Source organism: Ornithorhynchus anatinus, chromosome 5 (assembly GCF_004115215.2).
Source record: "Ornithorhynchus anatinus isolate Pmale09 chromosome 5, mOrnAna1.pri.v4, whole genome shotgun sequence".
NCBI lineage: Eukaryota > Metazoa > Chordata > Mammalia > Monotremata > Ornithorhynchidae > Ornithorhynchus > Ornithorhynchus anatinus.
Window position 1 is genome coordinate 82,973,065 of NC_041732.1, and position 15,725 is coordinate 82,988,789.

The window sequence follows — 15,725 nt, forward strand, 5'->3', positions numbered from 1 at the left end:
AGCACTGTTCTAAGCGGTGGTGCAGAGAGAAGGTAATCGGATTGTCCCACATGGGACTCACAGTCTTAATCACCATTTTACAGATGAGGTAACTGTGGCACAGAGAAGTTAAATGACTTGCCCAAAGTCACACAGCTGATAAGTGGCAGAGCAGGGATTAGAACCCAAAACCTCTGACTTCTAAGCCTGTGCTTCTGCCGCTAAGCCACACTGCTCACTTGGGAGACTACAGTATACCAGAATGAGGAATGATGAGTGAGGAAGAGCTTGTGTAACTGTTTAAGCAAGGTATCCTCTTTATTCTTGCTGAGGTCATTTTTTATTATTATTATTTCTTAAATGCTTACTATTTGTCAGGCACCTTAGTGAGCCCTGGAGTATTTACAAGATAATAAAAAGTTGGACGTGGTCTATGTTCATTCCTTCATTTACTCATTCATTCAATCAATCATATTTATTGAGTGTTAACTGTGTGCAGAGCACTCTACTAAGCACTTGGAAAATTTAGTACAGCAATAAAGCACTTGGAAAGTACAATACAGTCCCTGCTTTCAACAGGCTCACTGTCTTGAGGTGGGGAGACAGACATCAGTACAAATAAACAGGCAACAATATAAATAAATAGAATTATAGACATATACATATATACATAAGTGTTGTGGGGCGGGGGGGGGGGGGGCGAAAGAGCTAAGGGAGTGAGTCGTGTGATATGGAAGGGAGGGGAAGTTGAGGAAAAGCAGAGCTTAGTCTGGGAAGGTGTCTTGAAGGAGGTGTGCCTTCAGAAGGGCTTTGAAGAGGGGAAGAGTGATTGTTTGGCAGATTTGAGGAGGGAGGGCGTTACAGGCCAGAGGTAGGACGTAGGCCAGGGGTCGGCGGTGAGACAGGCGAGATCGAGGCACAACGAGGTTAGCGGCACCAGAGAAGTGGAGTGAGCAGGCTGGGTTGTAGAAGCAGAGAAGGGAGGTGAGATAGGAGGGGGCAAGGTGAGGGAGAGCTTTAAAGCCCATAGTGAGTCCCACATGGTGCTAGGTCTTAATCGTCATTTTACAGATGAGGTAACTGAGTCAGAGAGAAGTAAAGTGACTTGCCTAAGGTCACACAGCAGACAAGTGGCAGAACTGGCATTAGAATCCAGGTCCTTCTGACTACTAAGCCTGCATTCTTTCTACTAAACACTGCTTCTCATTAATAACACTGATACTCTAGAGCTAAATATGGTCACTATGGTCACTGAATTTTGCTGCTTAGGGTGCCAAATTAAGAAGGTGAAATATTTCGTTAGGGAGATAAACAGAGTGGGCTTCTAACATAACATGGAGCCCAAAGTAGCCCCACAGAACTTTCTGTACACATCCGTCATTTATTTATACTGAAGTGTGTCTCCCCCTCTAGATTGTAAGCTCTTTGCAGACAGTGAGCTTGTCTCCCACACTCTGTTGGATTGTACTCTCCCAAGTGCTTAGTACGGTGCTGTGCACATAATAAGCACTCAATAAATACAGTGATTTATTGAATTGATTGATTGATTAAAATCTGACTGTAGCTTTTTAGAGCAACTATTAGGGGGAGACTTCTATACTCTGGGAATCTTGTATTCTTATCTTGTCCCACATCTGACTTCTAGGAGTCCCACAAAGTTCTCCTAGCATAATGAATGCTGACAAACTACATAAGCCAGGCCACTAGCGATGCTGATCGATCAATCCCCTTGACCACAAGTGCCTACTTGTTATTTGGAGAGCAGAGATTTTAAGAAAGATGTGAGAGGGGAGGGGATCCTCTAGACTCTTAGCTTGTTGTGGGCAGGGACCGAGACTACCAACTCTGTTGTACTGTACTCTTCCAAGTGGTTAGTACGGTGCTGTGCACAAGGTAACCCCTCAATAAATGCAATTGATTGATTGACTTCCAAGAAGCAGGCAGGACGGGAAGATACCATTTGAGATCTTTTATTCCTGAACAAAAATACTCAGATCTTGTTAGGAGTCTTGGCTAAGTGAAGCTTAGAGGCAGTCAGTCAGTCGAATTTATTGAGTGCTTACTGTGTGCAGAGTACTGTCCTAAGGACATGGAAGAGTACACTAAAACAACAGACAGACACATTCCTGCGCACATCGAGCTCATGTTCTGGAGGGGGAGACAGACATTAATATTACTTAAATAGATAAATTACAGATATGATTTATATTTAGTAGGGCTTTGTAGATGGACAGAGTGCTCATCTCTCATGTGAGTGGAGTGAGAGTTCCAGAATGAGGTAAAAGAGAGAGAGAGAGAGGGAGAGAGATGAGATGAGATCAAGGCACCGTAAGTAGTAGGCTGGTGTGTAGGAGCTAAGTGTGTGGCTTGGGTTGTTGTGGTAGGGGAGTGAGAAGAGATCTGATTGAGTGCCTCCAAACCAGTGCTGAGAAGTTTCTGTTTGATGTAGAGGTGGTTGGGAAACCACTGAAGATTTTTGAGGACATGTCGACTCAGTGGCTTTCCTGAAAAAAATGATCCGGGCAGCAGAGTGAAGGAAGGACTGAAGAGAGGAGAAACTGGAGACAGGGAGGTCAGTGAGGAGGTTAATGCAGTCAGTGCTGATGTTCTGCTGAAGCAGGATCTATCCAGATAGGTGCTAATGTGAACACATGTGATTGTGTGTGTGTGTTGTGTATGCTTGTTTAAAAGCTATGGAAGTGCTATTGAGAGTTGAAAGATGAAGTTGAGATTTTCTACAGTCCAGAAGTCGTGATCATTTTTTTAATTGCATTTGTTAAGTACTTACTATTCGCCAGGCACTGTTCTTAGCACTGAGGTACAGACAAGCTAGGGAGATTGGACACAGTCCTATGTCCCATATGGGGCTCACACACAGTCTTAATCCCTATTTCATTCATTCATTCATTCAATCGTATTTATTGAGCACTTACTGTGTTCAGAGCACTGTACTAAGCACTTGGAATGTACAATTCGGCATCAGGTAGAGACAATCCCTGCCCAACAACAGGCTCACCGTCTAAAACGGGGAGACAGACAGCAAAACAAAACAAGTAGAGAGGCAGCAAAACAAGATTTGACAGATAACAATAACAATGATGGTATTTATTAAGTGCTTACTTCATGCCAAGCACTGTTCTAAATGCTGGGGTAGATACAGTTATCAGATTTTTAATCCTCAATTTCCAGATGAAGTCACTGAGGCACAGAGAAGTGAAGTGGCTTGCCCAAGGTCACACAGCAGACAAGCGGTGGAGCTGGGATTAGAACCCACGTACTCTGATGCCCAAGCCCGTGCTCTTTCCACTCAGCCACGAGATGAAGAAACTGAGGCACAAAGAAGTGAGATGACTACCCGAAAGTCACACAGCAGACAAGTGGTGGAGCTAGGATTAAAACCCAGGCCCATTCTCTATCCACTAAATCATGCTTCTTCTCTAAGTGCTTCTTTTGTCCTCAAATAGCATCTCTTGTCCTCAGTAGCATATAGTCAAATGGGGGGTGGGACAGACACAAAATATATTTGTACTACTTGAACCAGAGGAGACGCAAAGAGACAAAATTAAGCACAAGCAAATAAATGCATGAACAAGTAGAAGAAAAAAATGAACATACACATACAATTCCAGGTCTTTTTATTGACCTCTTTTGATTAAATCAGGAAGCAGTTTGGCCTATTGGAAAAAGCACAGGTCTGGATCTCAGAGGACCTGGATTATAATCCATCTCTGCCACTTGCCTGTTGTGTGATGTACGGCAAGACATTTAACTTCTCTATGCCTCAGATACCTTATCTGTAAAATGTGGATTCAATACCTGTTCTCCCTCCTACTTAGACTGTGAACTGAGGGTGGGACGGACAGGGACTGTATCCGAACAGATTAATTAATACTCTGTTGGGCACATAGCAAACAATGAACAGTGGCTTAGCAGATAGAGCACAGGCCTGAGAGTCAGAAGGACCTGTGTTCTAATCCTGACTCTGCCACATATCTGCTATGTGACCCTGGGCTAGTCACTTCACTTCTCTATGTCTCAGTTACCTCATCTGTGAAAAATGGGGATTAAGAGTGTGAGCCCAATGTGGGACAGGGATGGTGTCCAACCTGATTAACTTGTATCTACCCCAACATTTAGAACACTGCTTGGCACATAGTAAGCTCTTCTTAACAACCATAATAATAATAACCGGTATTAACAAATACACCGATTGTTATTAAATTGGGTTTTGACACTAAAGGAAAGCAGAAGCGAAATCCATTATGACCTCATGCAATTGGGAAAATAATTCACTTCAAACGGTGAAATTCAGCAGATTGAATGGAAGATGGTGGACTTAAAGACAAATTATCCAACACAGGTCCAGGGTGGAGAAAAAAGTTGTTGAGCCAAAAACATCTTGGAACTTATAGTGGACCGCAGGTTAGATAGAAGCAAGCAATATGGTGCTTGTCACTACAAAATACACTGGGGTCCTGGCCTGTATTTCTCTGGGACACATTGTTAGAATCCTGTTTCTAGGTCTGGCCACCATTGAGAAGCATTATGCCCAAAATTACCCAGTGATAATATATCACCCTCAATTAGTGGTTGGTCTTTGACCCATTGGAGGAGTTGTATGCTGACAGCATCACTAATAGTTACAATAATATTTATGAAGTCTCAATGGTGTGCAAAACACTGTTCTAAGTGCTGGGATAAACCACATTGGTGAAAATGATGGGCTTGTGATCTAAAAGTATTCATAATAATAATAATGGTTATAATGATAATAATCATTGTGATATTTGTTAACTGCTTACTTTGTGCCAGGCACAAATATGCTATGTGCTGGGATAGATGCAAGATAATTGGGTTAAACACAGTCCCTGGAGCTCCCACATGGAGCTCACAGTCTTAATCCCCATTTTACAGATGAGGAAACTGAGGCAAAGAGAAGTGAAGTGATTTGCCCAAGACCATACAGCAGACAAGTGGCAGGGTCGGGATTAGAACCGAGGTCCTCTGACTCTTTCCACTAGACCATGCTGCTTCATACCCATCATCAATTTTGATTGCCTGCTGGGTGCCCAGCTATGACTGTAGGAGCTCCATGGGAGCACAAATTATATTGTAATCAGTCGACAAAAAAGTAAGCAAAAATGAACAAATAGAACAAATTAACCAATATGCATATAAATGGCCCTTGGGACAATAATAATGTGTGTTGAGGGAGATGGAGCTTGATCAGAAATGCCTCCTGAGGGGGATGGCTGTTTTGGAAGACTTAGAAAGATGGAAGGAACATGGTTATGTGAATTTGAGCAGGGTAGGAGTTGACGGTTGAGGAAAGGATGTGATTAATTAATTAAGAGAGAGGCAAGAGTAAAGTACAGCTAGGACTTTTGCTTGAGAAAACTGGAGAAGAGAAGCTAGGAAATAGCTGAAGAAAAAAGCATTATATTAAGGAGACATCAGTAGAAAGCCCTGGTCAGGAGTTACTGTTTGATGTGGAGAGAAATAGATAGCTACTAGAGGTTCTTAAGGAAAGGAGTGATAAATGTGAATGACGTTTTAGGGAGATGATCTGGGCAGCAGTTTGTAGGATAGAATGAAGAGTGGAGAGGCATAGAGCCAGAGAGACTAAAAAGCGTACTTTGTCAGAAATCCAGTCAATAGGTGATGAGAGCTTGGATCTAGGTGGTGGGTGTAAAGGTGAAGAGGAAGAGACGAATATGGAAGATACTGCAGAGGAAGAACCGGCAGAATTTTTAAAAAGACTGACTATGGAAGGGGAAAAACAAAAGGAAGCCTAAGATATCACCAAGGTAGCAAGCTTCCATGACAGAGCTTCTGTCATGTGGGAGAAGCAGCGTGGCTGTGAGAAGCAGCGTGGCTCAGTAGAAAGAGCCCGGGTTTGGGAATCAGAGGTCATGGGGTTGAATCCTGGCTCTGCCACCTGTCAGCTGTGTGACTGTGGGCAGGTCACTTCACTTCTCTGTGCCTCAGTTACCTCATCTGTAAAATGGGAATTAAGGCTGTGAGTCTCATGTGGGACAACCTGATTACCCTGTATCTACCCCAGCGCTTAGAACTATGCTCTGCACACAGTAAGCGGTTAACAAATGCCAACATTATTATTCTGCTAACAGGCATGGTGGCAAAGTTAATAATTATAATAATAATAATGGTATTTGTTAAGCATTTATTAAATGCTAAGAACTGTTTTAAGCACTAGGATTAGGATGGAAGATACGGTGTTCAGTTTTTGCCACACTGAGTTTAGAGTATATATGGAAGGATCAGGGTTCATGATGTTTAACTGGAAGTCAAATGTGAAGAGATTATAATTGAAACCTTTAGAACCTTCTGACTAAGTGTAGAATGAGAAAACTAAGAGACCCAGAACAGAGACCTGTGGGCCACCCCCAGTTAAAGAATGAGGCGTGCAAAGGTGCCTAAGGTTCAAACAACTATCCCCCTCCTACTTCACCATACTCATCTCCCACTAGGACCCAACCTGCACCCTTTACTTCTCTAAGTCCAAACAACTTAGTGGACCTCCATCTCATCTCTCTTGCCGTCAACCCCTTGTTCACATCCTTCCTCATTCCTGGAATCAATCAATCATATTTATTGAGCACTTAATGTATGCAGATCACTGTACTAAGCACTTGGGAAAGAACAATATAACAACAAATGGACACATTCCCTTCGTATCTTATAGACCACCCCTCTCCACATGATCATGTCTCATCTAAAAAACTTTCCCTCGATTAGCCTCCTATTCCCCCACTATTTGCCCGCCCTTCTGTTTTGCATGTGCATTTGTGTTCGTACTCCTGAACCACTTTATTTCAGATCCTGCCTCCATCCCCATAGCACTTATATACATATTCTTATAAAGCACCCCTTTGCCTATAATTAATTTATTTGCATTAATGCCTATCTCCCCTTCTAGACTGTGAGCTCGTGGTTGGCAGGGAATGAGTCTGTTGTATTATTGTGTTGTATTCTCCCAAGCATTTAGTACAATGCCCCCCAACACAATAAGTGCTCAATATACACTATTGATTGATTGAGGACATTGTTGTGTAATGATGATGATGGTATTTGCTAAGTGCTTACTATGTGCCAAGCACTGTTCCAAGCGCTGGGGTAGATAAAAGGTAATCAGTTTGTCCCACCTGGGGCTCACAGTCTTAATCCCCATTTTACAGATGTGGTAACAGAGGCACGGAGAAGTTGAGTGGCTTGCCCAAGGTCACACAGCAGACAAATGGTGGAGCCAGGATTAGAACCCATGTCCTCTGACTCCTAGGCCCATGCTCTTTCCACTATAGTAAATGCTTACCAAATATCACAGTTGCTATTATTATTGATCTGGAAAAAATTCCCAGTGAATCAGCGTGTTCTGATTCCAGTTTCCAATCCCTCCTTGGGGTCTCAAGTACAGAGGTATGGAAGAAACAGAACAGGATTGTATCAATCAATCAATCAGTCCTATTTATTGAGCACTTATTATGTGCAGGGCACTATACCAAGTGCTTAGGCGAGTAGGACACAACAATACAGCAGACACATATGATAGATTGTTTTCCCACACCTGGGGCAGAGGGACGGGTGAATAAAGGCTGTTAATCTAAACTCAAGGGCGATACAGAAGGGAGTGGGAGAAGAGGAAAAGAGGGCCTAGTCGGGAAAGACCTCTTGGACAAGATGGACCTTCTGTAAGGCTCTGAAGGTGGGTATAGTGATCTCCCTTTGGATATGATGAGGGAGGGGCGTCCCAGGCCAGAGCATCGTCAGCTGAGTAGGAGGTTTCAATGATGGGGAGGAGGAGGAGACAGTAGGTCACAACTGCCTAGAATAAAGGAGAGGTTGCCCATGATGGAGGTAATGTCCACAAGGCACAGCAGAACAAGACATTTGGGGAGGGAGGGCTTCTTGGTTATGATCTAGAGGATGAGTTTACAGTCTCGATAGCAGCTGTCATGCAGTTCAGCTGTTAGATGATGTTGTTGCGGAGTATTTTGGGGAGGTGGTGAGCGGGGGATGGGAAACTGGGAAGGGAGAAGAATCCGGCGGGGGGGAGGCGGAAGGGAAATAGAACCATCAGTAGCCAGATATTTCTTGCTACTGAGAGTGACCCTCCCCTCAGCAGCATGGCCTAGTGGATAGAGCACTGGCCTGGGATTCAGAAGAAGCCGGGTTCTAATCCCGGCTCTGCCACTTGTCTGCTGTGTGACTTTGGGAAAGTCACTTAACTTCTCGGTGCCTCAGTTACCTCATCTGTAAAATGGGGTTGAAAATTGTGAGCCCCATGTTGGACAGGGACTTTGTCCAACCTGATTAGCTTGTAGCCCCCGCGGCACTTGGATTGGTGTTCCACACATAGGAAGCACTTAACAAATACCATCATCATTATAATTATTACTATTATAATTATTACAGCCTTCGTGATGTTCTAAAAGTTGCAACAGTGATGACTTAACACTCTGCTCTCACAGCAGGGGGCTAGGGGTGGGAGGAGGGAGGTACCGTCTGCCGGCTTCAGAGGGCCGGTGGTCGGGACTGAAGCTGGAATCTGGAGGTGGTGACTGGGCTTCCCTCCAGAGATTGTTATGGGACAAAAATACACATTTGGGGATTTATTTATTGCCTCCTAGATGTAGGTCACCAAGGAGATGCCCGGGGTTCACATTCTCGGCAAGGATGCAGCCTGACAACATCCTACAGCCGACCGTAAACACACAGGCCCAGGAGGGGAAGGGCCAGCTGGCTTGTGACAGGGTGTGCCATCTTAGCCTCTGGTGTAGGAAGTGGTGACCATTTGATGTGTCCCTCATTTCAGATAATTTATTTGGAGATTCAGATGGGAGGACAGAAATTCAGGGTTCTGTGCGGCTAGCCTTGCAGCTGGTTCAGACTGCTGGCTTGATGAATGTTTCCTAGTGGGCAAAACAGGATAATGCTTTGCTGAAACAAATGACCTAACTGCAGGGGAAGTTTTCAGTCTGTTCAGATCTTGCCATATTCCCTCTCCTTAGGAATGGAGTGCTCCACATCTCTCTGCAGCCACAGTTGGGCATCCTGTCTCAGTGTCACTGGGCCCCACTGGAAGTCCAGTATTCCCAAGTGAAGAGGGCAGGGAGTCATCGAGCAATTGATCAATGGTCCTTATTAATATTGGTGGTATTTGTTAAGCGCTTATCAGGTGTCAAGCACTCTACTAAGATAAACAGGTCCCACTGTCTAAGTAGAAAGGGGAACAGGCATTGAATCCCCATTTTGCTGAGGAGGAAACTGAGGCACAGAGAAGTTAAGTGACTTTCCCAAGGTCACTCAGCAGGCAAGTGGTGGAGCTGGAATTAGACCACGGGACCTCTGACCCCCAGTTCTGTGCCCTTTCCACCTGTCCAGAATTGAAGCTTTACTGTGTACAGAGTAGGTAGGAGCAATCCCTGCACACAAGAAGTTTACAGTGTAGGGTTGGCAGAGTCATCTTGACTACCCCATTTTTTCTCCTCTCCTTGGGATCCCATTGTCCAACTTGAGTCTGAGGAAGAAAGGTGGAGGCAGAAACCAAGAGTTGGACTGCCCGCCACCCAACTCTATCCATAAGGGGCTCATACCTCTAACTACTGGCTACTACTACTGGCTAAAAAAGAAGCGGGGCTCAGTGGAAAGAGCATGGGCTTGGGAGTCAGAGGTCATGGGTTCTAATCCCATCTCCATCACTTTCATTCATTCATTCAATAGTATTTATTGAGCGCTTACTATGTGCAGAGCACTGTACTAAGTGCTTTGAATGTGCAAATCAGCAACAGATAGAGACAGTCCCTGCCCTTTGACAGGCTTACAATCTAATCGGGGGAGACAGGCAGACAAGAACAATGGCAATAAATAGAGTCAAGGGGAAGAACATCTCATTAAAACAATGGCAAATAAATAGAATCAGGGTGATGTACATCTCATTAAACAAAATAAACCAAATGAATAGGGTGATGAAGATATATACAGTTGAGCGGACGAGTACAGTGCTGAGGGGGTGGGACGGGAGAGGGGGAGGAGGAGAGGGAAACGGGGGAGAAGAGGGTTTAGCTGCGGAGAGGTGAAGGAAGGGGGTAGAGGGAGCAGAGGGAAAAAGGGGGGAGCTCAGTCTGGGAAGGCCTCTTGGAGGAGGTGAGCTTTAAGTAGGGATTTGAAGAGGGGAAGAGAATTAGATTGACAGAGGTGAGGAGGGAGGGCATTCCAGGACCGTGGGAGAATGTGGCCCAGGGGTCGACGGTGGGATAGGCGAGACCGAGAGATGGTGAGGAGGTGGGCGGCAGAGGAGCGGAGCATGCGGGGTGGGCAGTAGAAAGAGAGAAGGGAGGAAAGGTAGGAAGGGGCAAGGTGATGGAGAGCCTTGAAGCCTAGAGTGAGGAGTTTTTGTTTTGAGCGGAGGTTGATAGGCAACCACTGGAGGTGTTTAAGAAGGGGAGTGACATGCCCAGAATGTTTTTGCAGGAAGATGAGCCAGGCAGTGGAGTGAAGAATAGACTGGAGTAGGGAGAGAGAGGAGGAAGGGAGATCAGAGAGAAGGATGACACAGTAATCACTTGCCAGTTGTGTGACTCTGGGCAAGTCACTTAACTTCTCTGTGCCTCAGTTGCATCATATGTAAAATGAGGATTAAGACTGTGAGCCCCACATGGGACAACCTGGTTACCTTGTATTTCTCCCAGCGCTTCGAACAGTGCTTGGCATACAATAAATGCTTAACAAATGCCATCATTATTATCATTATTATTATTATTACTGCTTCATTTCCCCCTTCATCCTTGGACCATGATACTTTAGGAGTGAGGAGGAGTGGAAAACAATCTATCAATCAATCAGTATCAATCAATCATATTTATTAAGCACTTACTGTGTGCAGAGCACTGTACTAACCGGGTGGGATAGTAAAATATAACAGAGTTGGTAGACATCTTCCCTGCCCTCAACAAGCTTACAGCCTAGAGGAAGAGATAGACATTAATATGGATAAATAAATTATGGATATGTACATAAGTGCTGTGAGGCTGAGGGGAAAATAAAGGGTAGATATCTAAGTGTGGGGACATTGCCAAAGGGAATGGGATGAGCAAATAACTGCAAAAAAAGGGTACTTTCCCCTCATCTCTACCAGCCAGAGGAACTTGTACCTGTAGTCCTTCTCATTGACTGGTTTTCCATAATTTATGTATTCTTTTTTGTTATATTATATTGATATTAATTTTTGTCTCACCCTTCAGATTGAAATATCCACATATTGAGTGCTTACTCTGTTGTATTGAACTCTCCCAGTGGCTGAGGATGGTTCTCTGCATGTAGTAAGTGCTCAGTAAATACTGATTGATTGATTTTCAAGGCTGGGACACAGTAAAGTACCCTGTAAAGCTTACCCTTCGCAGCTAATTGCAGTAACACCTCTTTGCAAGATGGTGAAAATCTTTTCTTGGTCTGGTCAATTTGATGATGTTTCTATTTCCCTTCCATCCTAAAGTTCTCTTTAGAGCCTGGGGAGCGTAGCATCCAAAAGGGGGAAGTTGCCGACTGCTAGTTGGGTTGACTGGTGGAACCTTTCATCCTCCCCATGGAAATAATAATAACAATGATGGTATTTGTTATACACTACTATGTGTCAAGCAATGTTCTAAGTCTGGGGTAAATACAAGCTAATCAAGTTAGAAACAGTACAAGTCACTCATGGGGTTAACAGTCTTAATCCCCATTTTGCAGTTAAGGTAACTGAGGCACAGATGAGTGAATTGACTTGCCCAAAGTCATACAGCAGACAAGTGGTGGAGCCGGTATTAGAACCCAAGTCCTTCGACGTCTAGGCCTGTGCTCTGTTCACTAGGCCACGCTGCTTCCTTAAGAGGCAACACTTATCAGTGAATGTTCATGGTTTTTTTGTTTTGTTTTGCTTTGTTTTGTCACAGCTTGCTGGGGGATGTTGGCAAATCATTTTGTCTCCATCTCTGGTGAATAACTGAAACAGAATAGTCCTGTGGCCAGGAATAACCTTATATCTTGAGGATGCCCTGTTTACTGCAGCTATGGGAAAGGGAAAAAGATAAGAGACAGATGAACAATCATTCAACCAGTGGTACTTACCGAACACTTACTGGGTCAGTCAGTCAATCGTATTTACTGAGCACTTATTGTGTGTAGAGCGTGCTACTGAGTGCTTGGGTGCATATGATACAATAGAGTTGGTAGACACAATCCCTACCCACAAGGAGAAACTGCATGGCTTAGTGGAAAAAAACAGGACCGGGAGTCAGAGGACTTGAGTTCTAATCCTGCCTCCGCCACTTGTCTGCCTTGTGATGTTGGACAAGTCACTTTTCTGTGCCTCAGATTTCTCATTTGTAAAATGGGGATTAAGACTGTGAGCCCCATATGGGACATAGACTGTATCCAACCTGATTATCTTATAACTACCCCAGTGTTTAGTACAGTATCTGGCACATAGTAAGCACTTAGCCAATACCTTTTTAAAAAATGGAGCCTGCAGTCTAGAGGAGGAGCTCATAGGCCAGAGGAAGCCAGTCCTTCCCAGGCAGACAGAATGGAACAAAGCCAAATTGAAAATAGAATCTTAATATGGTGATACTATTTCAATCACACTGAATCCTGAGGAAATGCTGGCAGGGCAACCATTTTGTAAGCAGGAGCAAATAAGACAAATTAGGAATCATTTGGATCCAAGCACTCCAAACATCTCAGACAGGTTACCAAAGCAATCAAGACCCTTTTGTGTTTCATTATTACCTGACAGTAGCTGCAGAATATCAATCTGATTGCGAGCAAGAGATTGTCTCTTATAGAGATGTTATTTATTGAAACATGTTCACCATTTGATTTATGGGACCACTTGATTTTTGTTGTTTTGTAGATATACTTACGGTTCTTGGACTATGAGATGCAGAATTCAAACGAATGCAAAAGGAATTTTGTGGCTGTCTATGATGGGAGCAGTTCAGTGGAGGATTTGAAAGCTAAATTTTGTAGCACGGTGGCAAATGACGTCATGCTACGCACGGGCCTCGGTGTTATCCGCATGTGGGCAGATGAGGGCAGTCGAAACAGCCGATTCCAGATGCTCTTCACATCTTTCCAAGAACGTAAGGCTCTGCATTCGTCTGTCGGTACTCCAAACTTGTCATGGGATTTCAGGCTCATAAACTATGAATGATGTTTTATTCATGCGGTAGGAACACACCTGGATTTCCTTAAACAAGTTGCTCAAACCTGCTAGAGTTCCCCCCCCAATTTGTGTGCCATTGACAGATGACACCTGAACATTAGCTCTCGATTGTCTATGCCAGAAAATGTGTCATATCCTCACCCAACTCGCCTGGGAAATGATGAATTATGTTTGTCTTGGGTTTCACTCTTATGAAGCATAAATGAATGAGACAGATGAATTTGAGTTTAAAGTGTGAAAGTCTTTACAAAGATGATTTAGTAAGCTCCTGTTATAGTCACTTTAGAACGACACTAAGTCTTGCAGCAGAGAAAAGAAAAGAGAGAGTTTAATGGACAGATCACCAAGGTGAAATGTAAGTGGATGAGCCTCCAGAAATTCGTTGTGGGCAGGGAATGTGTCTGTTGTATTGTTGTGTTGTATTCTCCCTAGTGCTTAGTACAGTTCTCTGCACACACTAAGCACTCCATAAATATGACTGATTGATTGCAATGATCGAACAAGAAGTGGTTGAAAAGAAGTAGGTCTCACCATTCCTGTATTAATGAATGGGAATGGGATGGCCTATGAACCCGACTGTTAACGTAGAATGAGCCATTCAGGAACGCCCACGAGAATGAGACGACACTGTAGCAGGAAATTAGTCAATCAATCATATTTACTGTGGGCAGAACACTGCACTATGACCTTTGGGTAGTATAGTAGAATTAGTAGACATGACCCCTACCTCAGGGACTAAAAATCTCGTGGGGGAGAGGACTCTAAAATAAATTCCGTATCAGAAGGAAAAGAAAAAGTGGATATATAGACGCATGAGTGCTTAACTAACAGGATATGTAAAATGTTATATACAGGTAGTCGTGAGCAAAAAACTTTTCATGTAACTGAAGAGACACAAGAGGTAGGAGTCGGTTAGCTGGGGAAGAAATCACGATCACCTTATTTAATAGCTTCCTCCAGAGTCAGGGAAATGGGGATCTCTGGTGTGAATATGGTTAAAAAGGGAGAGCCAGGGAGAAAAAGCTCTGAATATGGATAATGGCAAAGCCATAGTCCTTTGACCTGGTAGCCTCTGGCTCCCCGGCTTCCCACTTCTCAGTCACATGTTTTAGGAAAACCTCAAAGCTCATTCCTCTTTACCTGAGTTGGGATATTTTGGCTTTAATAAAACTATCAGAATCTATACAGTAGCACATGAGACACCCTTCTGTAAGTGTGAGCATTATGGTGTGGAAGGGCAAAGGGTGTGATCGTAAATTTCAGAACCATGAGCAGTGTATGGCTGCATTCCTGTTAAAGATGCTGAACTCTGGTGAACTGTTCTTTCGCACCATGTGACATGAAAGCAGTTACTTCTGGAGCAGCCGCAAGGAAGCCAAACAAGCCTCAGTGCTTCTGAATGGTGGGATAGTAAGCATTAGTCCCCAGTGCAGCGTATACATGGCACCTGTTGGCGAAGGACAAGCTCCACTGAAGATGTTGCCTAGCAGCAGCGACGTTAGTCTTAGCACAATCTAAGCTTGGCTGTGGCCAATGCAGCCTCTGGATCAAGTTGCCTTTTCACCTTGGTGGTGATGTTTTCCTACCTTGTCTCAGGAGGTATGGTGAATAGTTCCTCTACACCCCAGTCCAGTTCAGAGTAACGCACACTAGAAATCCTTGGGCATCTCCGAATGCCCACACAAAGGACGGGTTTGTTAAGCCTCATTCAGAAAGTTAGTCACGGGGTCAGGGGAGACTAGTGATGGCCAACAGGATATTGGGTTCTGCTCTGAAAACAGAGGAGGTCAGGGCACTTTCTGCAACCCCATTCATCAGCCGTAGATGGTAGCAGTTGATGGTCAGCCTCTTGAGCGCCAACAGCACAGTGAGTATTGCACATTCATGTATTTCCTCCTGCAAGGCCAGAAAAAGGGAATCGCTACTTGAACTGTCTATCGATAGCGTCACTGACTGCAGTGGAAGTGAGCAATTAGCAACTGCCTGATCCAGATATTAGAAAAAGAAATCTTTACCACTGTCACACCTGTACAAATTCTGCAGTAGAATGCCAAATAAGGTTGATGTTTGTCACCTTTGTCCCTCCTGCTCATTTGACCCCATCCCTTATTTCCCAAAGAGTCTCAGTAGGACCACCCTTCAGAGTTCCCTGCTTGGAGGCACTCCCCATTGGGTACTCTTCCAAGTGCTTAGTTGAGAAACAGTGTGGCTTAGTGGAAAGAGCCTGGGCTTGGGAGTCAGAGGTCATGAGTTCTAATCCTGGCTCCGCCACTTATCAGCTGTGTGACTTTGGGCAAATCTTTTAACTTTTCTGTGCCTCAGTTACCCCGTCTGTAAAATGGGGATTATGACTGTAAGCCCCACGTGGGACACCCTGATTACCTTGTATCTACCCCAGTGCTTAGGAAAGTGCTTGGCACGTAGTAAGCACTTAACAAATACCACCATTATTATTATTATTATTACAGTGTTTGTGCCCAGTATGCGCTCAATAAAATACCATTGAAAGGTCTTACCTTGGTTC

The 15,725-nt window shown here is 44.2% G+C and overlaps 1 protein-coding gene across 6 annotated transcripts in view; it reads left to right on the plus strand.

The window, feature by feature from the left end:
• Positions 1-15,725, plus strand: part of NETO1 (neuropilin and tolloid like 1) — a 148,155-nt gene that overhangs the window by 93,175 nt on the left and 39,255 nt on the right. For 4 of the 6 annotated variants that reach the window (XM_029064300.2, XM_029064301.2, XM_029064302.2 and 1 more), the window contains one exon: positions 12,890-13,118. The exons of 1 other annotated variant lie outside the window; for it this stretch is intronic. In XM_029064300.2, the coding sequence (XP_028920133.1) occupies positions 12,890-13,118 (229 nt within the window). Of the gene's footprint in view, positions 1-12,889; positions 13,119-15,725 lie in introns of those variants that run through there. One more of the 6 variants, XM_029064312.2, reaches the window with a different exon arrangement.